Source organism: Lytechinus pictus, chromosome 7 (assembly GCF_037042905.1).
Source record: "Lytechinus pictus isolate F3 Inbred chromosome 7, Lp3.0, whole genome shotgun sequence".
NCBI classification, from domain to species: Eukaryota; Metazoa; Echinodermata; class Echinoidea; order Temnopleuroida; family Toxopneustidae; genus Lytechinus; species Lytechinus pictus.
In genome coordinates, this window is record NC_087251.1 from 4,542,615 (window position 1) to 4,570,005 (window position 27,391).

The following is a 27,391-nucleotide window of genomic DNA, read 5'->3' on the forward strand; positions in this document are numbered from 1 at the left end:
CTGTGTACAAAATCAATTTGAGACAAAATTCATGAAAGGGTGATTATTTTTTTCTTTCAAAAATGGTCTGCTTGATTAATTTAGCATTATTCTTAGTTGTTAAATGGTCTGTAATAATTTTCATTGAAAAAAAATGATGAAAAACAAAAGATGAATGGGAAAAAACACCAAAATACACTTAAACTGCTATAACAGAAAAAATTTGACTTTTACAATTTTTCTTTCTTTCCCCAAAATGCACAATCATGTAATAGGACACTCATAAACATTGCATATTTGTATCATTAATAGAGGTGTCTGGAATGTCACTAAATATCAAAAATAGCATTCTATAACAATTTTTTTGAAGTATTAGCTTAAGAGAAAAGCTTATTTGAATTGCTTTGTTCATATTTTTTTTACATTTTACTATCATTTGTGTATTTTATTGATTTGATGGTTGTACTTGTTGCACTGTTTGATTTTCTTTAAGTCAAAAGAAAGACAATATAAAATAAATGATTCTGGGTTGTGATAATTAATGATTTTTAAGTATTTCAAACTGTTTGCACCTAAATCTATGCAGAAATTGCATTTTTGTCTACTGATGTGATAACTGCATTGAGCAGAGGCTTTTTATTGTCATTTTTTTTTCTTTCAAATGTTGTGCTATATGATTCATGTGATATACTCATGTCCCATTTTTAAGGTCAGGGTCCTGTTATATAAAAGCTTCTCTTATGATAACTTATCCATCTAATGGTAAATTCCATGTAAAGATGCTCAGCATCCAATCAGAATTCAGGATTGTCATGATAGATACCATTGGATAACAAAATTACAAAATATGATTTTTTAATGCAAAAGGACCCTAGTCCCCAAGTACCTCACCTGGATTGAGTGCAACATAATATGGATAATTTTTAGCTGAAAAAAAAAGCCTAGAAAGTATTTGAACCCAGCACCCTATAATTAAGAGATGGGGGTCAGAATCACTACACACCTCTAGGACGCCTCTAGTGAAGTTAATGATGAATATAACAATAAAGTTGATGCAAACATGATGCCATTGAAGACATAACAATGATGATGATGATTATTGTGATTATTATGTTGATGATGTTGATTAACCCTATCTAGGCCGAGGTGGGGGCCTCCGAGGCCCCCCCTCAACGATTCGCGCAATATTTTCGCTGCGTGAATTTTTTTGACCGCGTCGCTCACTGACTTTTTACTTTCAAGTCTTGCGCATCTTTTGAGACCAAATTTGCGACGACCGGGTACACGGTTCCAAAATTACACAACATTTTTTAAGTGCATGTCAGACCAAAAATTGCTCAAAAATGTGATTTCATGTACAAAGTCAATGCAAATTGTGTTTTCAACCCCTAATCATATATGTATGATTATTTTTAGTTTTGCTAGTCTAAATGGATTTATTCTATGCTGATTATGATCTCAAAAGAGTCCCCGACAAAGTTCATTGAAAAAACAATAAAAAACAAAAGGTCCAAAAAACAGAGAAATACATAAGAAATTGCAAAAATAATAATAATACATAAGAAATTATTCTGATATCGCAATTTTTTCATGTTCATTTGCTGAGAACACCACAAAGAGTTTCTACACTAAAAATTAGAACATTTGGAGCTTTATTTAGGGAATTATAGGAAAAAGTATGATTTTGCATACTAATTACGCATGAATTACCATAATTAATTAATAGCAATTTTCATGAAATAAATTAATACAGAATTTTGTAGATTATGTTCCAGGCAAGCTGCGTGCCAATGTTCGGCGGGATCGTGCAATTGACAGCCGAAATCTCAAGGGGGGCCTGGGATCCCCCCGGCGATATGATCTCCCAAAATACCCCGGCCTAGATAGGTTTAAATGACATGATAGGAACATGAACAAGAGTGTCGCTAAGGCGAGTACATAATATGTCCGCCTGTGACGCAGAAATGGAGTTATTGGTCAAGCAAGAAAAGTGGAAGGTGGCGACTTCACCTTTGACCTCCTGACCTCAGAATCAATAGAATTGCTGGGATCTATGCTAGTATCATACACACCAAATTATATGAGCCTAGGTTAAATTCAACTATTTATCGCGTTGACAAGGACTTCAGAAGGGTAAGATGAAAACATGTCACTGTGATCTTGACCTTTGACCTCAAAATCAATAGGCTTCCTGGGATCCATGCTAGTATCATACATACCAAATTATATGAGCCTAGGTTAAGTTTAACTAAATTTATCGCGTTTACAAGGACTTCCGAAGGGTAAGATGAAAATATGTCACTGTGACCTTCACCTTTGACTGTTTAACCTCAAAATCAATAGACTTCCTGGGATCCGTGCTAGTATCATACACACCAAATTATATGAGCCTAGGTTAAGTCAAACTGAAGTTATCGCGTGTACAAGGAAAAGTTAACAGATGGACAGACACACGAAACCGAGTGTGATACCATAATACGTCCCGTCTAGGACGGGCGTATAAAAAGACATTAATCATTTTGGTTCTCACTAATGATAACCATGTGGGTAACAATGAAGACAATGATGTGATGGTGTCTTGGCAAGTTTGGTGTCAGAGATAATGATGATGAGAATGATTATAACAATCAGTGTTGAAATACAGAATGAAGAGTATAAATAAAAGAGAGATGACATCATCATACTTACTCTTTTAAGGCCCAATCCTTGTTCATGCATGTATCCCAAGTTAAACATGGCTTGTGCATTATGTTGCTGTTCAAATGCAAGTCTGTAATGTAGAGCTGCAGCTTCATAATCAACATCGGTCCCATAACCATAATAGTGATAGTCTCCTAGCTTGACTCTAGCATGGGTGTAACCTTGTCAAAAGAAATAAAAACAAAAGAGTACTGCTCAGTCATATTGTAAACACAGCATCAAAAGTAAGTTCCCCCCTCAACAACCCCATCAAAACAAATTATCAAAGTTGAAACCAAGCATCGGATATAGCTTGGGATGTTAGGAGATTTTTAGAAAAGTTAGCAACATCCATTTCTTAACAGCTGAACGAGGACAACATGAACAAAAAACTGGGTTTTTTAAAGCCCTTGTTGAAATAGAGAGGTAGTTTATGGTTCTAACTTTCACACGCATGGGATAGGATTCTATGGAAAGTTCAAAGCCGTCTCTCATGTGATAAACTTCCCGCTTTGGGGAATCAAGTGACGCTTCTCTATGGTCTACTGACATGGATGCAAAGTCACTAGGATAGACATGCCTGGTGTTCATTTGCCTGATAAAGTCAACAATGGTTGGTGAAACATTGCGACTCGTAAGTTTATACTTAGAAATTTTCAATAATTTTCCAGTACATGATTTATACTTTATATTGGATTATTATGTTAACACTCATTGGGTGATATTCTCATAGCAATGATTAAATAAATCATGGGACGACTTAGACCACATTTAGATGTCATTCCCTTTTCCACCTCATTTATCAGGAACATTTTTAAAGGACAAGCCCACCCCAACAAAAAGTTAATTTGAATAAATGGAGAAAAATCCAACAAGCATAACACCAAAAATTTCATCAAAATCAGATGTAAAATAAAATAATTATGAAATTTGAAAGTTTCGCTTAATTTCACAAAACAATTATATGCACATCCTAGTCGGTAAGCAAATGAGCAGACTGATGACGTCACCCACTCAATATTTCTTTTGTACTTTATTATTTGAAATGAAAATTAATTTTTTCCTCATTGTCATGTGAAACAAAATTTTATTCCTCCCTGAACATGTAGAATTACCATTATTTTATTAGTCTATGGTTGAATTAAGTTGGTAATTATTGTCAAATCTGCAAAAATAGAAATAATGTATAATTCAAACAATAAAGAACAAAAGAAATATTGATTGAGGGACATCATCAACTCTCTCATTTGCATATCACTGAGTTGTGCATATAACTGTTTTGTGAAAAATAAGCGAAACTTCAAATGGTCATAACTTTCTTATTTTACATCCGATTTTGATGAAATTTTCTGCGTTATGCTTGTTTGATTTTTCTCTATCGATTCAAATCAACAATTTTCTGGGACAGACTTAACCTTTAACATATGTGGTGAAAAGTTTAATGAAACAGGAATATGAGGATAAAGTTTCAATAAACTATTTGGCACAACATCTTTGTCGTGAATATTGATGCAATACGGTGAAACCAACCATTCCATAGTGGAATAAAATTAATTTTTCGACCACTTCTTAAAAAGATATCACTCGACAGGAACTGTCTTTCCAATTATAGACCTGTGTCCAATTTGAGTTTTGTTGTAAAGATTATTGAAAAAGTTGTATGTCCAAGACTTATGGATCACGTGGCTGATAATGACCTGTTTGAGCAATACCAATCAGCACACAGATCACATTACACTCTACAGAGGTTTAATCATCAGAATACAACCCATTATGTTTATACAATCACAAAAATAGAAGGTGAGTTATTATACACTAATTCTAGATACAGCATTTCTTGATTAAATCTTTTACCAAAATAGAATGATCATTGCCATGCTTATAATGAATGATCACATGCATATCATAAAGATAATTACCTTGTGCAGCAGCTCTTTGCCAATGAAGCAAGGCTCTTTGGTATGTTTCATTGAATCCAAATATATTCACTTCACCTGAAATACAATAAAAGATATACAAATAAACCATTCTACACTATACCCTATACTAAACTTAACCCTAAACCTAACATAAAACCCTATTGCAACGCTAACCCTATATCATAGATGAAAGAAAACCCAGAGCAATTGTTTCCAGAGCAAATGTTGTGTCACCATTTTACAATCAAATCTATGATGCCATTGGCATGGTATTAGAAACTTTTTGAGCAACCTGCAAGAGAGAAAATAATTATTGAACTAAACGTTTATTCATAAAAAATAGACCATATCTGGCACTGAACGGCGGAAATTATTTTCCCATTTTCTTTTTAAAAATTTCAAACTCTTGGATATATTAGCAATCATTAAGCATTGTTTTATAAATCAGAATTATTTATAACAGATCATAGTCACTCCAGTAGCATAAATCTTCTAAATAATAAGTTGATACCTCAAACAGTTAGTGAGCTATCACAAGTACAATGTATGGTAAGGTGGATACATGTAGCTATCTCTGTGACCTTGAACATCTGATCTCCAGGCCACACAAACTACTCAGTTTATTGTCACTCCCATATGCATCCATGTTCAAAATAAAGTCAGCCCTTAAAATTCATAAGACATTCAGCATCACCAAATATTGAATATCAACAATTTGAACACCTATTTTTCGTTATGTAGATCTTCATATTAACACTTTCACATGATTAACCAAGTAGGTCGGTTGAAATAAGAACCGAGCAGTTCTCAATTTTCTTGCTTGAATTTATTGGCCCGTAACATTACAATTCTTCCATAGAGGAGTTGAAAACAGAGAGAACAATATGGCCTACCCCACCCCCCCCCCATGATAACGTTATGGAAAATAGTATAATATGAATCAGCAAATTAGGTTTTTTCTGTCTCTGTCTTACCTTTGTCCAATAGGTATGCCACATTACTCTGTGCAACTTCATATCCAAGTTCAGCAGCGAATGAGTATTGTAGAAGAGCAGTGTGAATCTTCCTATCAACATAGGCTTTCCTAGCTGACTCAAGGAGTCTAGACCATTCTCCTCTCTCAGCAACATTCTTGTACAGCTAAAAGATAATATGAAAACAGGTTTATTTATTGAAATTCAAACTCACATTACACTGAAAATTTGTTCAACCTAAACTCATCTAAACTGCAAAGATACAATCTAATTCCCCTATCGCGTACATCACAAAATTTCTGAGGATTGAAAGATGAGGTGTTGTCATTGTGCATGAAGGATTTTACTAAACTTAGCTGTTTAATATTAATAATAGGTGACACCCAAACCATGATTTGTGGATTCATATTCATGAATGATAGATTGAAGCTTGCTTGTTTACAAAATGAATGTTGACCTTTTTATTTCATTAAAAATATTGTTTTATAATGCTTTGCCTTGCCCCTGATCATATATCAGGAGAGAGAATTAGCATTGATGTTTTTAATCAATCATCTCTCTGTGTAAATTATTTTCCGTTCTCATGGTTATACAACGTTAAGGTACAAGAGTGAATATAGCTTGATCAATATGCTAGTCTCTTGTGAATTTAGGCCATAGGGAGAAAGAGGAGCAACAGTGACTGCAGTAAAACTTTTGGTTCACCTAGTAGAGTCTTCTTTTCCACCAAAGGTTTATTCTAACCACTCTGAAATGATGTAAAATTGCTGATAATCATTTGTAATTAGGAACAAATAAAAAACACTAATTTAGATGTTAATATGATTATCATCTAACCTCCACAGCAGTATGACATGATCTCATGACCCCTGTGCCAGTAGCATGCATCTGAGCTAGGTTATAGATACCCAGGATGTGACCAGATTGAGAGGCATGATTGAAGTATTTCACTGCCATCTTATAATCTCGTTTTACTCCAAGTCCACCTTAAAATGAAAAGAAAATAATAAACACTGGTGAATATTCTTAATCTACTACAATTTGAGCAAATTCTGCTAAAGACTCAGACGGTGGTATAAGAAATTTCTTTGTAGTGATTCTAACGCAAATTGCAATTTTGAAATGGATGATTAATTTTCATCACAGCAAATTAATTTATACTTACAATAAACAAAACAATCAATTGCAATCTTCATTAATCACTAGACTTACAATCAATTTTGGAAGCTATATGGACTTTCAATTGGCACCAAGTTTTCTTTTTTTTTTGTAAATGCCTCCAAGCATTTTAACTAGAAAAAAAAATACCTTCATCAAAGCAATATTCAACTAGTAATATCGAGTAAAATTTCAAATTTCATATATACTCAATGCATTATTTAAACATATGATGCTTACTAGTATTAATACCTTGTTGATATCTATGTGGAGAAAGTGTTAAGATAATTGCATTCTATCATCATTGAATTTGTAATTACAAACATTCTATTGCCTAATTATAAACAAAAGTACTAAATTTCAATGTATGGACATACTTTTTTTCTTCTCTTCATGCCCTTTTAGTTTGCCCTTAGGGTATATCCCTGGACACCAATCAGAATTTTTCAATTCAATCATTCTTATTCAACTCCCAATGACTAAAACATTATTCTAGTCTCGAAGCAGTAAACTGCAGGTTTCAATAAATTTCTAATTCATATTTATGCATCATGACTGACAAGTTTATTCTACCATTATACATACAATAAGTATTTAATTCTGATAGTAATGTACATGTATTTGCTTCTCGTCATTACCTTTACCATCATTATCCATCATTATTTCTTGTTGTCATTTTATTTACCCATATAATTTTTACCAGGATTCCAAGTGCATCAGTTGGTTCAGCAGAGGGATTATCATGGTTACAGCAATTAAATTTGCTCTTCTCTTCCCTGGCTGCCAACTGATACACTAAAAAAAGTGCTAAAAAAATCACGTTTGTGTCATCCTTGTCAATTTTATTCTGTATTTTATTTCGCTACATGAACATATATGTTTATGTATGTGTTTTTTTTAGTGTTGACTAAACAATAATCAAAGGACACAGAAAAGACAATTATTCAATTCTTAGCCCAATCCAAGAAAAAAATAGATTGTTACAATGAAAGAAGCAGACAAATAATGTAGTATACACAGAACCAAATATCAAAGGAGAGAAATGTGCATATCAGATAAGAGCAGACAAGTAAAGAGAAGTATTAAGAGAAATGCAAGAAGACACCACACAAAATCGGCTATAATGTAAACACGGTTTGATGATAAATGTTGAATATACTCACTATAATACATTGTACCAAGATGAAGTTGTCCATCTACATAACCTTGATCTGCTGCTTGTTGAAAGTACTGGAATGCTTGAACATGGTCCTGTAAAATAATCCACATGATAAATAAATTACTTCATGTATCAACTGAACTCTTTTGTATGAACAATGTTCAACTAACATTTAGGATATAAAGTTATTATAACATATAAAACAGAAATAATGAAACAAAACATTATGATAAAGAAAAAACAACAACATAGGTCTACTAATACTAACCATCATGGCACGATTCTTGTTTGTATACGTTTTGTCCAATTAAAGGATTGGGTATTTATCTACACATAACCCAAAAGATGTAATGCCAATACACCTACCCTTTCAACACCTTGCCCATGCAGGTATAGAAGACCTAGTCCACTCTGTCCTATGGGATTATTCTGATCAGCAGCTTTCTTAAAATATTTCAGAGCTGTGGCATTATCTTGTTTTACTAGAGGTCCTCCTTCAGAGTACATCTAAATCAAAACAAAAATCATTCATATAATCAATATATTCCAAACAGAAGACAAATCAACTTAATTATGCAATGGTTATTTTTTTTGCAAATCTATTTCAGAAAGGTATGCAGTGGAAAAAACAGATTAACTTAAAGGTTCAAATCACACTGATTTTTCACTTTAGGGTCATTCCTCATGGGCCATATCCCATGACCAAGATAATATTCTTCTATAAACTGCTTAAAGAATTTGTTCGGATGTAGCAAGTGTGGAATGATGTATATAATAGCGGAAAATTATTATTATAATAAATTTTAAAGAGGTCTACAGTTCACAAAAGTTTCAATCAAAATGAAAGATTATAAGTATAACTTCCTAGTCATTTCATTAAAGCATTGAATGTAGAATAAATATACATCTTAATGGGATGTCCACAAACGTAGGATATACAATATCGAGTTAGAGACACAGGCCCACAATGATACACTTACTTTTCCAAGGTAGGCTTGAGCTGTAGCATCACCAGATTCAGCAGCTTGGGTGAAATACTCAAATGCCCTCTGGATGAAAATAATATATTGTCATTTACTTAAGTTTTCATGACTTGAAAAATAGTCATTTTCATTTGAATTCCTTTTTTTTTTTTTCATTTTACTTGCATCCAATTTGGAGGTTTGGTGTTTCATTCATTCAGCATGGTAATTGACAGAATGAATTGATACAAACATTCTGCACCCACCTTGTAGGGTATTTACCATCATTGTATGAAAATCAAAATGGATTTCTATGGGACATATCTTTCAGAAAATAGCACAGGAACCATGTCCCTACAGAAGAGCATCACTAAGCAAATGAGCACATGATAAAGGATATAAAGCAATCACTATTGATACATATTCCTACTCCATGACTTACTCAAATAAAATTACAATAGTAGGGTTGTCTGTATACAACTAATTCAACCCCTTATAAAACTCCTCTGATAAACAATAGGTTTATTGATTTCCTATTGGTAAAACAGTGTCCCTCAGAACAATGACTCTGTAGGTGTGAAAATTTACCATCAAAGCATGGAATAATCCTCTCTTTGTTATCTACCTAGTGTCCAGATTTGCAAAGACATGTATTTCTCAAAACTGTCTAAGAGAAACATACAGTATTTCACATATAAATTTACACAGAACATGGAGCTAAGACTAACTGTAAATAAGCTAGTGACTTTACCAAACAAAAAATGAAACAAGTGGAATGCCTCTGGCAGTCTCGCCTGCATTACGCGATTCGATATAGCAGCAGTGCTGACTTTGAAAACAGCTTTTAAACAATTATTCATAAAAGAATACAATGTCCATTCACCCAAGATGACCTTTGACCATGATCATATGACCTATTTGCAAAACAATCATTCATACTTGATTACCCTTATGTCTATGTTTCATGAACTACATGTGTAGATCCATACACTTTCTAAGTTATGATGCAAATTCAACAAATACCCCTAACACGGCCAAAGTTCATTGACCCTAAATGACCTTTGATTTTGGTCATGTGACCAGAAACAAGCACAAGATATTCAGGGATACATGGTTACTCTTATGTCCCAAGTTTCATGAACTAGATCTGCATGTATAAACTTTAAAGTTATGATAATTCCACCAATACCCCCCAACATTATCAAAGTTCGTTGACCCTAAATGACATTTGACCTAGATCATGTGACATGAAACTTGCACAAGATGTTCAGGGATACTTAATTGCTCTTACGTCTAAGTTTCATGAACTAGATCCATAAAATGTCAAAGTTATGATGACAATTCCACAAATACCCCCAACATCGTCGAAGTTCGTTGACTCGTTGACCCTAAGTGACCTTTGACCTTGGTCATGTGACCTGAAACTCAGGCAGGATCTTCAGTGATACACTATCACCCTTATGTCCAAATTTCATGAACTAGGTTCATATACTTTAGAAGTTATGACGACATTTCAAAAACTTAACCTTGGTTAAGATTTTGATATTGATTCCCCCAACATGGTCTAAGTTCATTGACCCTAAATGACCTTTGACCTTGGTCATGTGACCTGAAACTCAGGCAGGATGTTCAGTACTACTTGATTACCTTATGTCCAAGTTTCATGAACTAGGTCCATATACTTTCTAAGTTATGATGACATTTCAAACTTTAACCTTGGTTAAGATTTCAATGTTGACGCCGCCGCCGTCGCCGTCGGAAAAGCGGCGCCTATAGTCTCGCTCTGCTATGCAGGCGAGACAAAAAGCGTACAACTTTGAGAGAAAAACACATCCATCAAAGTCTACCGTAGTCATCAGAATCTTCAAAATTAAATATTTTCAAAATCACCTCTGAAAAGTTCACATTTTCTCTTCATTGAAAGAAGTGATACGTGCAATTTTTTTTCACATCAAGTCTTAATAAGGCATATAAGTGAATATATCAGTATTCCACCAAAATTCATGGTTTCTTCACCTCGAGTTTGTATAAAACATATTTCAACAATAATCTTTCTACTTACCTGATGATTCCGAAGGACTCCTCTTCCACCTTGATAGTTGAGTTGCCCAAGACCAACCTACAAAGAGTTGGTAGGAACAAGAAACAAAACAATTTTTATTCTAATAGTTTCAATTCCTATTATCACCAAGGCAATAGTCTGGCTTTACATGATAAATAAGCATTGAAATCTAATGTTCCATTTATTCATTCATGTAACAATTTTCTATTCTGATCTATCAACTTCTTTTAAGTGGTTAATATTGAAATGAAGGAAACTGGATAATTTTTTGAATATTTTCAAGGAAAGAAAATGGTCTGAGAATTAGTAGAACATGTGATTCTCCAAGATAAAAATTCAATATCCATTTAAACTGCAAAAATGGTATGCAGGGCATAAATCACATATAAGTTCAAGTCGTAATAGCCTGTATTGCAGGCAAATCAAAAATAATTTTGAAATATTAACATTGGACTCAAATACATATTCTTTTTTCTAACTTCTTAATTACGCTTCTCAGTACATGATATACACAGAATATATACAAATACACCAAAAACAGGCAGGGATCAATCGCACGTCTTGTCTCTTTTTCAAAATGTTTATACCTGAGCAGTGACATCACCCTTGTCTGCTAAGAATTGATAATACTGAATGAGATCATCATCAAGCATTCCAGCATCAGTGTCTAGATCTTCATTCTCATCAAAGAGACGTACTCGAACCATAATATTACCCCCAGAAATCACCACATTGTCAGCAACTATTGAGAAATAAATGAACAAAGCATCAGTACAACATAAAATGCTTTTTTAAAAGTGCAAATGGATCTGTAAATGGGAAGCAAAATATAAACGCATTATTTGTAATCATGAATAGATTAGTCATTGACTTTTTTTTAGTAAACTAGTTGGGAAGCTGCTTGTTTGATCAGTAAACAATAATACAACAGATTATGGATAGATTTGATGGCGGAAAGTGAAAATGGATTACTGGCAATATTTCAAATAAAAGAACAGCAAAAAGTAAGCATGGGTATTCTTGCTAATCAAGGGAGATTGGTAGAAATGGATTGAAAATTAAACCAAAATAAAGATTTAAATGATATAGATAGAAAGAATGGCAGCATTCAATCCATATCAATTAATACTTTTTATTCTTGCACTCTCTATTAAACACAATGTCCCTGTTCATCATCGCAGAAACATGTACCTATGTATCATTCAATGGGATAGTCAAAATAAGTCTTGCCCAGGTTCGTGTACATTGTGCTCCAAAAGTATGTTGACCTGACAGTTACCTTTGGCCATGTGGTGACCCTCAAATCTGTATGACAAATCTTCCTCCCAGATTGGACACAAATGAAAAATAGGGGCAAAGTTATGGGCTATAAAAAATAATGAGCTTAAACAAATTGTTGACCCATGCAAGTGTTATTTGAACTATTAGGTGACCTTCGCCTTGCCTTGCCATGACATTATATTTTTCCAAATTTTATCACTATTGAGAAAATTATGGCTCATTTAGAATACAGAGGGACAGTGGAAAGATGGTAAACAGACAGATGCCAAAGTGATCTCTTCTCAAACTTTGATGCATGTGACAAAAATGATAACAGATTAGTTGGAATAAATGCTCTTTCATATGAGTAAAAATACTATTATAATTTACATTTACATTTTTTTCTTAAACACTGTTGTCTGAATCACCAGGTAACATAAAATATCTTACCTTTACTGGCTACTCTCTTGTAGTATGACATAGCAGTCTCGCAGTTTTGAGCTACTCCTACCCCAGACCAAAACCGGTAGCCCTACAAAGGCAAAGCATAGTATTGGGTATCATTTTCTACCATCTACTGTCTACTTTTCATGAGGTGTTTTTCTGTTTATTTTTGAAGTACACCAGCAGAGATAAAAGACTTAAAGAAAATGCATTTCATAATCATACAATGAAAAAATAACTCATTTTCAAAGTTACTGACTGAAGAGTCACAAAATAATCTACACATATGAAATGTCTATGCTATAATCTAATTGATATATTAATTACCCATTATATGTATGGTAAAATATATTGATATTATTATAATGTGATGTTTTGGCTTTAAACAAATAAACTTGAACTTGTACTGAGAGAGTATCATAATCTTTAGTAGATCATAAACTGGTCTCATACCCTCAACGTTATTCTTGACCTATTTAATTATATGGAGTTTCCAATCTGGGTGTAATTATGCACATGAAAGATTGGCTATATTTAATTTCCTAGCTAAGTTCTACTCACCATCATCATTTGTCCAAAAGCATCCCCACCAAGAGCTGAGAAGGTGTAGTAGACCAATGCTTTGGCTTGACTAGAGTTAGATCCAACACCAGTAGCATGCATGAAACCAAGACCCTGTGTAAAGAGGGAATATTAACATATCACTCAATTTGATATTTTACAACCCATGATAGAATTTCCTTAATAAAGCATCAATGAATTGCCTTGTAACAGATAATAATGCAATATTGCAAGACTAAATACAGAGGTACTGGGTTTCCATGATTGATCACTCAATATTTCATTACTGTACAATTCCTATTAACTTGTTGTACACAAACAAATAGGAGGCTGAATGTGCAATATTCTTACAATTTCGCATGTACTGTACCGTCCAAAATGTACCGATGCACGGCTTAATAGGTAATGTCACAATACAGTTCAATTCATTGCGCTAACTAAGCAATATGCACAGGGCCAACTAGCTGAATGCACACTACTGCTGAGAGATTTCTTGTTGAGGAATTTACCTCAGAAAAAGTCAAATATTCTTTGCATTTTCCCTAATTTCCAAGAGTACAACACAAATAACAAAATGTCTTATTCATGCAATTGCCCAATATTTTTCAGCTATGCCTCGTTGCATAGAGTATCTTTCTTTCACCTCATGCAAAATATTGTACCATCGCACTCAGGCCTATTCACTATTTGTATACCAATGCACAGGCTGGATTAAAAAAATCTTGAGAACAAAAATTTCTTTGTAGAACAATCAAACTTACAAATCAAATATAATAATTTGGATAAAAAGTCCTTTCGACTCCAAGCAGAATTGAATAGGTTAAACTTCTGAGGTACTTCAACAACATTCATGGATAAAAGAATCAAAGGAAAACAAACAACAAAATATATATCAATTTTCATAGAATATATAACTATTACTCAGTCCTGAAAAATAAACAGAAAAATGTGAAATCTTACTGCTTGTCCGCGTGGATCTCCCAGGTTAGCAAGACGGGTGAATATGTCATAAGCTCCAGTGATGTTCAGAGGTAGCTTGTCACCAAACAGGAAGGAATAACTGACCATTGACATAGACTTAGGATGTTCTAGGTATGCTGCCTTTACAAGAAGCTTGTATGCTCTGTCAATGAATCATGAGATTTTATAAACCAAATTCAAATTGATTAATACTGTATAAGCTGTTATTTTCACGAATCGCAGGGGTCCTCATTTTGCGAGTTGTTGAATTTGCCATCAGAAGATGTATCAAACAACTTTCACAGCATTTCAGAAGCAAAAATAGTGCAAAACATGTGCAAAAATATGCTACTCAATGTCCCCATGCTGACGTGTCATTTGTACATAAATATGTCCCTGTAAAACAAGTTACATAGTATGAAAAAAGTGGCTTAAATTTCACCTTTCTTTTTTGTACCTTTAGATCTGAAAATTCATCATGTCACAGTTTGATATCTGCAAGAGTAATCTTTGGAAGTTGTATTTTGTTTAAATTCATTTTTTTTTTAGTTGGTTTTGGCGCAAAACCTCTGATCATGTGACTTATAAATATTAATGAGTATACAAAAAGCTGCCAATATACGTGTGTATAGAGTCAATCAGATGACAATTTAATCATACCATATTATGGAAAGTACATTGTAATATTGCAGTGAGTGAATAAATATTGATAAACATATGTCAGGAAATAATTCAGGCTATGATTCTGTTTGAGAAATAAAAAAAGTGAAATTCTAGCTAACTTTTAGAATTACTGACCATACTTTTTCAACTTTATATTTTTTGTACATAATATAGGTGCCTATCTCCAAATTTTCACCACGCAGGATATTTGCAATAGTAAAGCTTTGCTGTTGGGGACATTGGCACCAATTACTAATGTGTCAATATTTTCGCACATTGTTAAATTTGCGTCGCGGCCGATTTGCAATTCGCGAAAATAACAGCTTATACAGTATCAATATCATTACAGAAAATGGAAAATCAAAATGTAACATTGTTTCACATCAAGCCAGGATTGGGAAAGAAGAAATTGCTCTTGGACATGTTCTTTCTTCCTTTAAAACATAGATAATCATTCCAAAGTGAAGCCTCCGTTTCCCAAATTTTGATAAATAAGAAATTGTAACTTGATTGAAGTCAATATCATTAGTATACTTCTTTTTATTTGTATGTTAGGTTATTTAATCATAAAATTACTGATCTCTGTTTAATATTCAATAAGCCGGGACATACAGGCTCGAATTCACAAAGGTGGTTTTGAAAACCCACGGTTGAATCCATGGTTTATGCAGATTTCCTGTATAAATTACGCCTAATTTGGCGCATATCGGGCATGTGTATAAAAAATGTCCAATGCTGATGCGCGATTTTGTCACAGTGCGCCAAATTGACGCCTGTTACCATGGTTAGATACACTATTTTATTCATGAGTCCACTGTTTGAAGAGTGGACTCATGAATAAAAACAGTGGACTCATGAATAGAATACCGTGGATTACCACGGCAACAGGCGTCAATTTGGCATACTGTGACAAAAGCGCGGATCAGCATTGGACATTTTTTAATATACGCGGTAAAATAAGCGTAATTTATACAGGAAATCTGCATAAACCATGGACTCAAACGTGGGTTTTCAAAACCACCTTTGTGAATTCGGGCCATAGTGGTCAACAAAACTAGTCAATGAAATCACAATGCTTCTTGTGTATCTCCTTGTCTAGAGCTAAATGAATTCTAATTTGAACTTCAGTGCTTACTGTAGCTCTGGCAAGGAGAGACACAAGAAGCATTGTGATGTCATGGTCATCAATTAGTTTGACTGCACTTTGATTTTTGGTTTCCCAATATTGAATTTTCTTTCATGGTTAAATCACAGTAAAATAATCAGATACATTATATATGGCGAAATTCAGCAAGCATGAATAATACAATGTTTGAAAGCTGAATGCAATATACAAGCTCTTTAAATCTTATGTGGAAAGCACTTTAGGAATATCAATTATTATCATTATCATATACCATCAAAGGGGAACCAGTACATATAAATGATGTTTTAAATGTTTATTTCCAAAAATATCATTGCATTCAATATAATATGAATATCATTTAGAATGACTTACAGATCAGACTGGTCTTCAGTAGAATTAATAAGCTCCAAAGCTTGTTGGTAAAGCTCTTCACCTGAAAAAGAGAAGAGGGAGGGAGAGCAAGAACAAGTACTGATTAAAGGAAAGAAGTATTGCCTTAAATAAATGTACTGAGGTATAAAAAACCTAATTTTTTTCTTGGATATCTCCATACATTATATACAGTGTGTCCCACAAAAAACGAAACCGAGATTTATCGACGATTTATCATAACTTAATCACAAATAAAATAGACAAATGACCTACCATTTTAAAGCTTAGAATCTCCTTTTTACCTGAAATTACTTAGATTATTTCTCATTCCCACATGAGCCAGCTAAAACAATTTGAAGAGAGGATACCAAAAAGTCACTTGGCAGGCTGTATCTGGGTTTCAAAAAGAAAACCACATATTTAAAAAATTCAATATCTACTCTTTAATTTGATACAGAAAATGGTCCAGAAATAAAAAGTTCTGGTTATTTGAAATAAGGCTTGAATTTCAATAATTTCATAAAATGAAGAGGTTTTACAGGCTAGCGTCAAGACTCACTCGACACTCCGTTTTGTTGATGATCAGCCATGCATTAAGTCTTTTGTTATCTCTGCAATAGCTTCTGTGGGAAACCGGTGAAAACACCTTTTTAAATGAAATTATGGAAATACAAGCATTGTTTCGAGGGAACAGAACTTTTGTACTTCTTGACCATTTTCTGTGATTAAGGTATCAAATAAAAGAGCAGATATTCAACTTTTTAGGGATGTGATTTTCTTTTTGAAATTCAGATACCCCCAGCCAAATGAGTTTTTGGTATCCTTTCTTCAAATTGTTTTTGCTCACTCATGCGTGAATGAGGAATAATCTAAGTAATTTCAGATGAAAGATGAGATTCTAAGCTTTACATTGGTAGGTCATTTGTCTATTTTATTTATGATTAAGTTATGATAAATCATTGCTAAATCTCGGTTTCGTTTTTTTGTGGGACGCACTATAGTGCAATAACATGAACTTCACTTTGATTCTGCATAGGTATCTTATTTCAATTGTCATACAAAATCAAAGTGAGACACACCATCAATTGTCTTTACAATATCAACTTTTAATTTGTATACTGGTCTTTGTGCCCTCTCTCAGTAATGTTTGAATTTTTCTGAATAAATGCCCTTAAAACACTATTTTGTAATCTTGCAGATTTAGTGGTTGCATATGGGCATTTTCACGATAACTGATATTACACGGCACAATGTTTTCACACCTTTCATTGTGTGTATCTCTAAAACAACAAATGATGAGAGTTTGCTTTTGATAGAGTTAATTAAGTGAACCTTGCTGTATACTCTGATACTACGTTTTCCTATGTAACCACATTTTTTTACGCATCAGCAAGCAAAAATGTGTCGGTAACTGACATTACGCAAAAGGACATGCAATTTCAGGGTGTTCATTAAAATTGAAATATCTCATGTCCCTGAGTAGATAGAGTAATAATTTGAATATGTAAATATACCTCCGTTACTAGGTTAAGATGTGTCAAAATATTAAACAATTCGTTTTTGTCTTTTGGGGGCTATGATAATTTTTCCACAACCATGCTGGTAACTGACATTACACTTAATTTGCCATAGAGATAACACATGGAAGTCAAATGTGTGGAATCATTGCATTGTATCTTCTGTGCAGGGCTTCACATGAAAGTGAGCTTGATGTGGAAGTATACCCGAGTTTCTAGGAACATTTCAATGAAAAACCTTTTTCTTTTTCTTAATTCCTTTCTCTGATTTGAACATTTTTATCATTACTTGTCGGTAACTGACAATACACATTAACATTTACCAGTGCTATATGATTTTCAAAGGCATAATTTTCTTGGTACTTATATGTAAGGCTTTTTAAAATCATAAAAGTTGCATAATACTTCACATTTTTAATTATCAAAAGATAAGAAATGTATGTTTTACTTACTCGGGGGGGGGGGGGGGGTGGGGTCATAGCAGCTACATGTTTTCCTATAGTAATTTAATATTGCATTGACTGTACACATGGATTTTTCTGACTATACACCCATAATATATTCATCAGTTTTATATTGACTTTTTAAACCTTTTCCATCTCCAACCTCCCCCTCCCCTCAAAAAAGGCAAAATGAATAAGGGTCTCCTCCCCTAGGCTACACGTACCCCTCCCCCGAATCTCATGCAGCCATGTAGTTTTATTGATTTCTATTCTGGTCAGTGCAAGCAATGCTTGTTCATATCTGTCGGATTTCAATTCTCTTCATAATTTGTTTAATCATTTTCTTTGCTAATTTCTTTTTTAAGCTGTCAACAAAAAATAAACTCCAGCTTCTAAACTGAAACTGAACTATTTGTAAATTAGAAGAATAAAAAACACACTTTTAGTAGATCCATGCAACATTGATCAGAACTGTCAAATTTCAAATTTCATCTATACTTGTAAACCAAAAACAAAATTGTATCACACATCCACACTACTAGCAGGTATAAAAACCAGGAATTTACTTTTAGCGAGGCAATGCTCAAAAGAATCCTAGAAACAAAAAAAGGGACCCTGGAAATCCCCTTCATCAAAATGATAAGCTTAAAAAATGTTGCAGATTTAGGCAACAGGTTGGGAAAAGTACCCCCCCCCCCCCGAAAACCAAACAAAAAATTGTCTGATAAAAACAATTAGGTACTTGGTAAGTGCATGTACAAAACAATTTCATAGTAATTTTTTTTGGCACGATGGGAATGCAACTTCCTTCATAATTTCATATAGTATTCCTTGTGAACTATACCTTTTAAAAGTCAATATAGCAAGCTCCTTCTGGTGTGACTTTTAAAGTGAAAGACTTAAATAACAAGTATACAATATTTCTTCACAATAAAATTGAGCACATATTTGCATTTCAATATTGGTGACCAACGTTTTATCATGGTAACTGACATTACATCTCGGTAACTGACATTACATTTTCCACTTGGTAACTGACATTACATATATTTAATGGTACCCTATGGCTTCATTGTTAATTGGTAATCTTTAATTTTGGTGTAGTGTTACCTAGAGAGGAAATCTACCAAGTTTCATATAATATATCCTCTTTTCCAGGAAATGAGAAAAAAAGTTCATGCTTTCGGTAACTGACATTACATACCATATCACATACTTCATCAATGTATTTTTATCAGATGAATGAATTACTGGTGTTTCTTTCTGTGGGATTTTAAAAAGTGTTATAATAGCAAGCTAAATCACAGGCGAAAACATCATAATCAAACCTGTTCTTTAAAAATCTGTCAAAACAAAATATGTATCAATATACTATTTTCAACACTAATTTGTATCCATACTTTGGCAGCCATTTTGAAATAAAAAATGGCTGCCAGAGTCGGAAAAAAAATTTGTCTCAGAAACTTCAGGTCTTGTTTTATCAAAAAACATAAAGCATTTGACATGAATATCAACTTGATTTTTTTGCCTCTGTGTCCATCTGTGGTGAAAATGCCCATATCAGAAAGCTATATAAAAAGATAATATCCTGAAACTTTGAGCTCATTTAATGCTTGAAATGTGATTTTACAGTAAAAAAAAAAAGTACTTATTCTAATTTTATTGGAACAGTCTTGACTGTTTTTCTAAACTTGGTAGCAACCTACCTTTCCTCAATCTCTCTTGCGTTTCTGGGTCGACTGGCTTCTCGACTTTCTCTGTAATAGATACATTATACATAAATCATAGAAATGTATTGTTTCTCATATAATTCATCAATGTTTTAAATGTGTCTCGACTCTAAAGAGACCATGCACTCCAGAAATAAAATTGTTATCAACAGATTAAAGAAAGAAAAATCCAGCAGAACATTAAATGTAATAAATAATATGGGTGCTCCCATAAGATGTAGAATAAACTTTGTTTTCATTTCTGAATAATCCCTCCAGATAAAATACATCTTTTCAAGTATTATGAGAGGAATATGAATAATTTTCATGTTAAGAATATATTTCTTGCAGCATACATGTTTCTGTATTCTGAGTCACAACTGAAATGCACTGTTTTAATAGGCTTACTGGGTAACCTTTTCTGCCCTAATTACTCTTACCAAGGGAGGATTCAGTGAGAGTGAAACGACCTCATTCAATTCAAATCCCAGTACATGTATACACCCTCTCCCAATTTCTTTTTTGGGGTTAATATAGCTACATGTAGAGTAAAAGAATCAGAAATGCATAATGTGTGTATTTCATAATACTGCACAGCTTGCACCTTGTTGTGACATTTATACTCATTCATCCTTATCATGATAGATTGGTCGACAATCTTGAGTGTAATTCACATCATGCATAATCACAGTGTTTCTCTTTCAAGTGATACAAATTTCATTCAAATACTAGTTTTTCTGGGATTTCCTTTATCATACTGTGCTATTCTTATTCTTCCCTGGGGTCAGGATACATTATTCAGTTAAAAGTTTCTTTAAATTTCAAATTCTTACTCGCGGCCTGTGCTACATGTACCTTTTATGTCTTAGGAGAAAGTTGTTGACCCACAATCCTCTCATGATAACGAATCTTGGTGGCGCATGTATAGTACATGTAGAATTATTAAGTGAAAAAAAAAAGAATTTTTACCTTTTTCATTATTCTCTACAGGAGGACTAGCCAGAGGTTTGATGTCATCATCTGAGATTTGCTCATTTCCGGATGCACTGGTCATTCTAATGGCTGTATCACCCTTGGTTTCCTTTGCATCATCTTCCTCTGTCTTCTCCATGATGGCATGACCGGTTTGAGTAGAAGATCCTTCATGTTGTTGGTTGTTATTGAGTAGGTTATCTGAGACGCTCTGTTGCGTGTCAGGAGGGTTATATGAAGAACTAGAGGAAGGGGCACTTTCTTTTACTTTATCACCATGTACAACTGTTCTAGAGCTACCCTTTACATATTGATGTGTCTGAGCATTATTCTGTTGATTAAGATTTTGTGGTGTTTTGGATGGTGTCTGTGTTAGTTTAGTTTCTTGTTCTTGTGACTGAGAAGATTGTTGGTCACCAACTGATTCTGACTGTAGATCCACTTCTTGTTGTTGATTTTTTTCATGTGATGCTGTTGATGGCTGTTGTTGTTGAATTACTGGCTGTTGTAGCTGTACAGTAGACCCATGTTGTTGTGGTGATTGATCCGTCTCTGGCTGTTGGAATATTGGCTGCTGTTGTGGAACATTTCCTTGTGCTTGTGAAGTCTGTGCTTCCTGATCCTGCTGCCCAGATGGCTGAGTTTGTTTTGGTTGTCTAATAGGATGGATGTGCTGCTGCTTTTGCATTTGATCGTGTGGTTGATCATTACCCTGAGAAACCTGTTGCTGTTGCTGCACCACATTGGGTTGGTTTGGATCCTGGATTGTATTCTGTTGTCTGACTTGCTGGCTAGCTGCACCTGATTGGTCAGTTTGATCATGTTGGACAGCTGCATCAATAATATTTTGTGGATTAAGATTTACGTTTGTATCACTTTTCTGTTGCACTTGCTCATTATTAGTCCTTACATCAGTGACACTCTGGTCCCTTACTTGCTCCTGCTTTAATTTTTCAGTGGAAGACTTATGTTGATCAGAGTTTTCTGAATGCATTGAATTATGTTTTCTCACAAATTCTTGTGCCCCAGTCTGCTCTTGATTATCAGATTGTTTTGGGACTACTTTTGGAGTGTCTTCTTCACCTGCTTCCAATGGAGCAGGTGTCTCTATTGATTGCACATTTAAATCCTTTCCAGAATTAACATTTGAAACAGTTTGGTCTGCATTGTCATCCAGATGCAAAACCTTTTCAGTCTTTTCAGTAGTTGGATTCCGTTGAGGGTTGCTGCTATCTGGATTCAAACCCTCTTGAGCTAATGCAGAACCTAGGTGAAAAGATATGAGGAAAAATATGATCAAAGATTGATTGAAATATTCAGCAGCTTTGGTTTCTCAAACAAATCGCTACATGTTCATGTATATCTGTCTACCTGTACATCAACCTGAATAACTGAATGCTGACTTATATGTACAGTCCAACCTCTCTTATTCGGCCTCCCCTTATCCGGATCTCTCTTTTTTATACTAATTATTTATAATCACGTATTAAATTTTAGTATTTGTGAAATAATAATTTTTATCTATAAATTGTTCTTCAAAACGGCATCGCTAGTCGGAAGTACGTCATCACGAAGCGGTTCAAGGGTCAGGTCTATTGTCTTTGCTTTGTTGACAAACGGATCGAGGGATCTACGGGAGATCGGGTCTGGTAAGAAACGTCTCATTTTTACCATTTACAGTGAAATAATTTTTATCCCTTTATACGCATTAGGCGCCTGAAGGTTCATAGATAAATAAAATTCGACAATACAAACCGATTTCACCCTCTAACTATTGATTTCCTAGGGAAATCCATCTTTGTGTACGTGTCTCTTATAGATATATGGACGGGGATTCAAGACTCCATGATGAAGAAATATATGTCAAAATATTAAAAAAACATCATCATGGAGTCCTCAAGACTAGTCTAGGCTAGCCTGGAGGCTTCTGGGGAGTAAAAGTCATCTACTCTACATAGGCTTACTTTACTCCCCATGAAGCCTGCGACACTAAGGCATAGTCATGCACGTACGGCCACAAAACCTGAAACTTTCGCCCCCGAGATTTCTACTTTCCCTCTAAAAGATCTAGCCCTAAATCAAATCGCGCGGTTTGCGTGCTGTCGCCAAGCGGAAGACAAAGAAATCAAGATGGCGACGTAAACACGGCAGTAAGCTCTTCCCATCTTTTCATAACATTTTTCTCGTTTTTTTTATGAATTCTTCTTTAAAAATGAAATCGATATCGCAGAAATGTCGGAAATGAAGTTGAACCCCATGTACATCATGATTTAGGGCTAGATATTTTAGAGGGGAAGTAGAAATCTCGGGGGCGAAAGTTTCAGGTTTTGTGGCCGTACGTGCATGACTATGCCTTAGTGTCCCAGGCTTCATGGGGAGTAAGCCTACGTAGAGTAGATGACTCCCCAGTCCCAGAAGCCTCCAGGCTAGTCTAGGCTACCAATTTTTTTCTGTAGTGTAGTCTGTAGACCTAACTTACCTCTGAAAGACAGGTACAGCATGAGAACAGTCAACTGGTGAACATACTTCATGATGAAGAATGGCTATTCTGTTTTCATCTCGGTGTAAAAACAAACATACACAGCACAGCCACAGGTCCGTCTCACTGACAAAGACGGCACAGTATGTACAGTACACTGCAGCCGAGGCTGCAGCTAGCTTGTCTTCTCCACCAGAGCAGACAAGCACTGCCCTGCCCGACTCCTCCCGTAGACCCGTACCGGTACCGTGCCTCTGCTATGTCGTGCCACCCTATGCCAATTAAAAAAGCTGTCTCTTCACTTCAGCATGAACCAGCGAATACGGAGGACGCTAAATGTAATGAGTCTATTAAAACCAACTGAAGGAAGATTTATGAATTCCCAAAACTTCTGAAGCGCAGTAGTAAACAGAAATCAATGCCTTTTACTCGCAATAAACTGGGGCAATATTCCGACAAACAAGATTCACACAGAAAGACGTAGACATCGTTGACCTTCTTTTCGACACCGGTATTAGTCTAAATTACAGGCGCTGCTATGCTGGGAATAAATTTACGTAACATAATATACCGGTAAACAATTTTGTTAAGAATGTATGCTTTTGTTTAATCTGTGGTGACTGCAAACTGGGAGAAATGTCTAATTCTGTTATTTCTTTAGTTTTATCTTATGTCAGCACATAAGAGTCAAACGATTCCTCTTTTTTTAGTTATGTCCGGGTACGGCAACCCTTGGCGCCGTCGATATCGCTTGGCCCCATTTCCATTTTCCTAAGTTAAAAAATCATTACCATACCTTAAACGGATACGTAATTTGTGTGGAGCCATTTATCACGCGGAAAACCAAGGCCTACCCCTTTCATATAAGTCAATTCATTTACATAAAATAAATTATCCATGTAAACACCCCGGTAAACACAAAACTCCTAGTTAGTCTTGTTAGTTTCAATTTTCGAAGCGCCCGCTCATCCCAGCTGCTCATTTTGCACTGACGTGGCATAACATGTGCTCGCCACATAATATGCCCAGTTTACATTACCATATAACATGGCAAAGGGAAGTTCGAAATCAATGACATTGTAGTATAAGTAGTCCTAACTGTCTTTTCAGTTCAAAAACATATATACATGATCTGAAAAAAATTCTTACAGAAAGTAACATACCAAATCAATTGCAGCTGAGTATGCATATAAAGTAAAATAACATTACAAACGACAGACCACATATATTGCATCTGATCAATAACCGGGATCAATACACATGCACTGAGTAAAAAACATATTGAAAGTGACATTTCGATGGCTTTGCAACTGGACAATTACAAATATAACATAAAAAATGAGGCGGTTGACTTATAAGCAAAGAGTATCAAATCATTGTGAAGAGGGCCCCCGATATGAGAGGGGGCGGTGCGGGGTGTACTATGCATGTTCCCCTGTCATCTGCATGTATAGGCATACGTCCCAATGTACGAGTCCTCGACCCACCTTTCCTTCTTTTCAAACATCACATTTATTTTCCTCTTCATCACTACTCGTTTTATTCAATCGCGTCTCTACTCTATTCTTAAATATCTATATACACACTACTTTTTTTTCCTTAACCCCGGGAAATTGGTGGGGCTAAGGGGGGGGGGGGGCCTTAGCCCCACCAATTTCCCGGGGTTAAGCTCAGCCCGCCACTTCGTTTTCACACTGCGTCTTTAATAGCAAAGTGGGCTAGCACGGTAAATAGTACGGTACTATCATGGCCCTGCAAAAAAGCAGGGTTAGCCGGCTTATTGTGGTGCTAGCGTGCAACCGCGTAGCCAGGATTTCATTTTGGAGGGGGCGGTAAATGCACGCGAAGCGTGCCAACCAGGTGCCAACACTTACAGAGCGCGCGAAGCGCGCTCCCTAGGGGGTGGGTGCAGGGAAGGGGAGTTTCCCCCTCCCGCGCGAAGCGCGAAGCTTTTGGTGTTTCATAAATTAAAGTGAAAAGGAGCCGTCTCTCTTGTCTCTAGTATCTATATCAGCTCCAATTCAGTTGACTATATTGTGATTTTGAACCTGGTTTTCATGAACCTTGTTTTCAAAAAAGATTGTGAACGCACAATAAAGGAATACAATGGAGGAAATTAAAATGATAATAACCCCGCGCGAAGTGCGGAAGCTAAAGCGTTTTATCAATTTTTTTGCCATGAAAAGGGTCCCGAGAAAAGGATATTCTCAAACATATATTGAATACTTCCCTTGGAAAGATCAGATTTGATTACAAACAATTTAGCGACAGTGCATATCTTTAACTCGCAAAACAGAGGAGAAGAAGTGTATATGCCAGGAGGAAGATATTCCTTCCCGAGCAGAGCAACGAAACTCTGAAATTTCAAAGGGCGGATGTTTCATCAAAATAATGCAGATATCTCCAATACCCCATCGGCTCTAATTCAATTAATTTTCTAAGATTATTGAAATTCATTAAAAGGAAAATAGTGCGCAAAAAGTTGAAACTTCTGTGATTTATTGAAATTATATAAAAAGGATGCCTAATTTCTTTGACTTATCCTGAAGCGCTTCATTTTGAATTAGAAAGAAACTGAAGAGTCATTCAAAATTTCAAACTGAGGGCGCAAAACAGGACAGGAGATGAATGTACAGGAAAATGACATGAAGTTTAATAGAATTTGATTAAAAATATTGTACTTTTTTTTATTCAATACCCTTATAGTTCCAGAAGCGGATCTAGAGGGGGGGTTGCAACCCCCCCCCCAAAAAAAAAAATCCGGGGACCATTTTTTTAAATCTAATCTTTTTTTTTAAACTTGTAATTTTTTTAAATTCTATTTCTATGTATTTATTTCATTTATTATTATTATTATTATTATTATTTCTTTTTGGGGGAGGGGGGGTTGGGCGAACAAATGTCACAGAGTCCCTTGCCCCCACCCCCCCCCCCCACCCCCATCAGCTTTTTTGAGGACACGGGCCACCGCCGAAGTGACAAGCTAGGCCAGCGTTGCCGATTCTCATCCCCAAAATTCCCACATTAAAAAAAAAAAAAAATTGGGGGATTGTTGAAGTCTTTGGGGATGAAAAATAAATATTTGGGAATGAAAATAATATTGAGTTTTATGAAAAACGAATTTGGGGATTTTCTGTCAAAATTTGGCAACGACCTCTATACCAAAAAGAGTGGTGTTTTAGATGCAAGAAAACGCCATTTTCACACACAGATTTTCAAAAATTTTCCCTACTGTGGGAGGGGGGACACCCCCCTCCCACACCCTCCCCCCTCGCTAGCTCCGCTCGCTTGGACTCGGTCGCTACGCTCCCTCGCATACCACCCCAACCCCCCCTTTATAAAAAGCTGGATCCGCCCCTTCCTCTTTTTGGATTAGGAACCTGTTTGCCCCCAAAATTATGGTTGTTTAGTAATGAGCTGAAAAGCGGGAGAAGTTGACTTTATGGAGGTGACGGAAGAAATTGATATAAAGATTTTACCCGCCCGGAGCCGACCCGACCAGAAGTTGCGCGATCAATTAAAAAAAAAAGATAACTTCATATACTTCGGCCTAAAATAACCTTACTCTAATTCCATGCCCTAATGTATACATTTGAACTTTAACTGGCAATAAACACATATAGCTGAGGTAGAAAAACAGGGTTAGAGAAAGGGTGGGGGAAACAATGGAGCTCTTCAATATTGTCATTTAACCGCGCGCAGCGCGGAAGCAAAATTCATATATAAATTTAGAGCAAGAGTGAAGGAGTTTCTGTTTTGAGAAAAAAAAAGAATAAAAAGGAAAAAAAAACACAAAGCTACCTTTCTTCCCTTTCCTCCCTTCCCTTTTCCTTTTCTTCTCTCTTTTTTCCCTTCTTTTTGGGGACGTTTGGGGGGGGGGCGACCGCCCCCACCGCCCCCCTGGCTACGCGCCTGCTAGCATGAGATGCAGTGTGAAACGAAACTGGACCAGGGAAAAGTGGGGCTAAGCAATAGCCAATCACAGAAGTCGAA

At 35.3% G+C, this 27,391-nt stretch overlaps 1 protein-coding gene across 1 annotated transcript; it reads right to left on the bottom strand.

The window, feature by feature from the left end:
* Nucleotides 1–351: 351 nt before the first annotated feature.
* Nucleotides 352–23,919, bottom strand: LOC129265589 (protein sel-1 homolog 1-like). The gene is made up of 16 exons (XM_054903568.2): nt 23,399–23,919; nt 20,917–22,185; nt 19,945–19,995; nt 16,279–16,339; nt 14,118–14,280; nt 13,158–13,271; nt 12,603–12,684; nt 11,480–11,634; nt 10,893–10,949; nt 8,849–8,917; nt 8,235–8,375; nt 7,873–7,960; nt 6,389–6,537; nt 5,552–5,717; nt 4,578–4,652; nt 352–2,840 (listed from the first exon to the last, which is right to left on the bottom strand). Exons 1-16 carry the CDS (start codon nt 23,448–23,450, stop codon nt 2,509–2,511), a joined length of 3,024 nt encoding a protein of 1,007 aa, XP_054759543.2. The 5' UTR covers nt 23,451–23,919; the 3' UTR covers nt 352–2,508.
* Between the last annotated feature and the right edge of the window lie 3,472 nt (nt 23,920–27,391).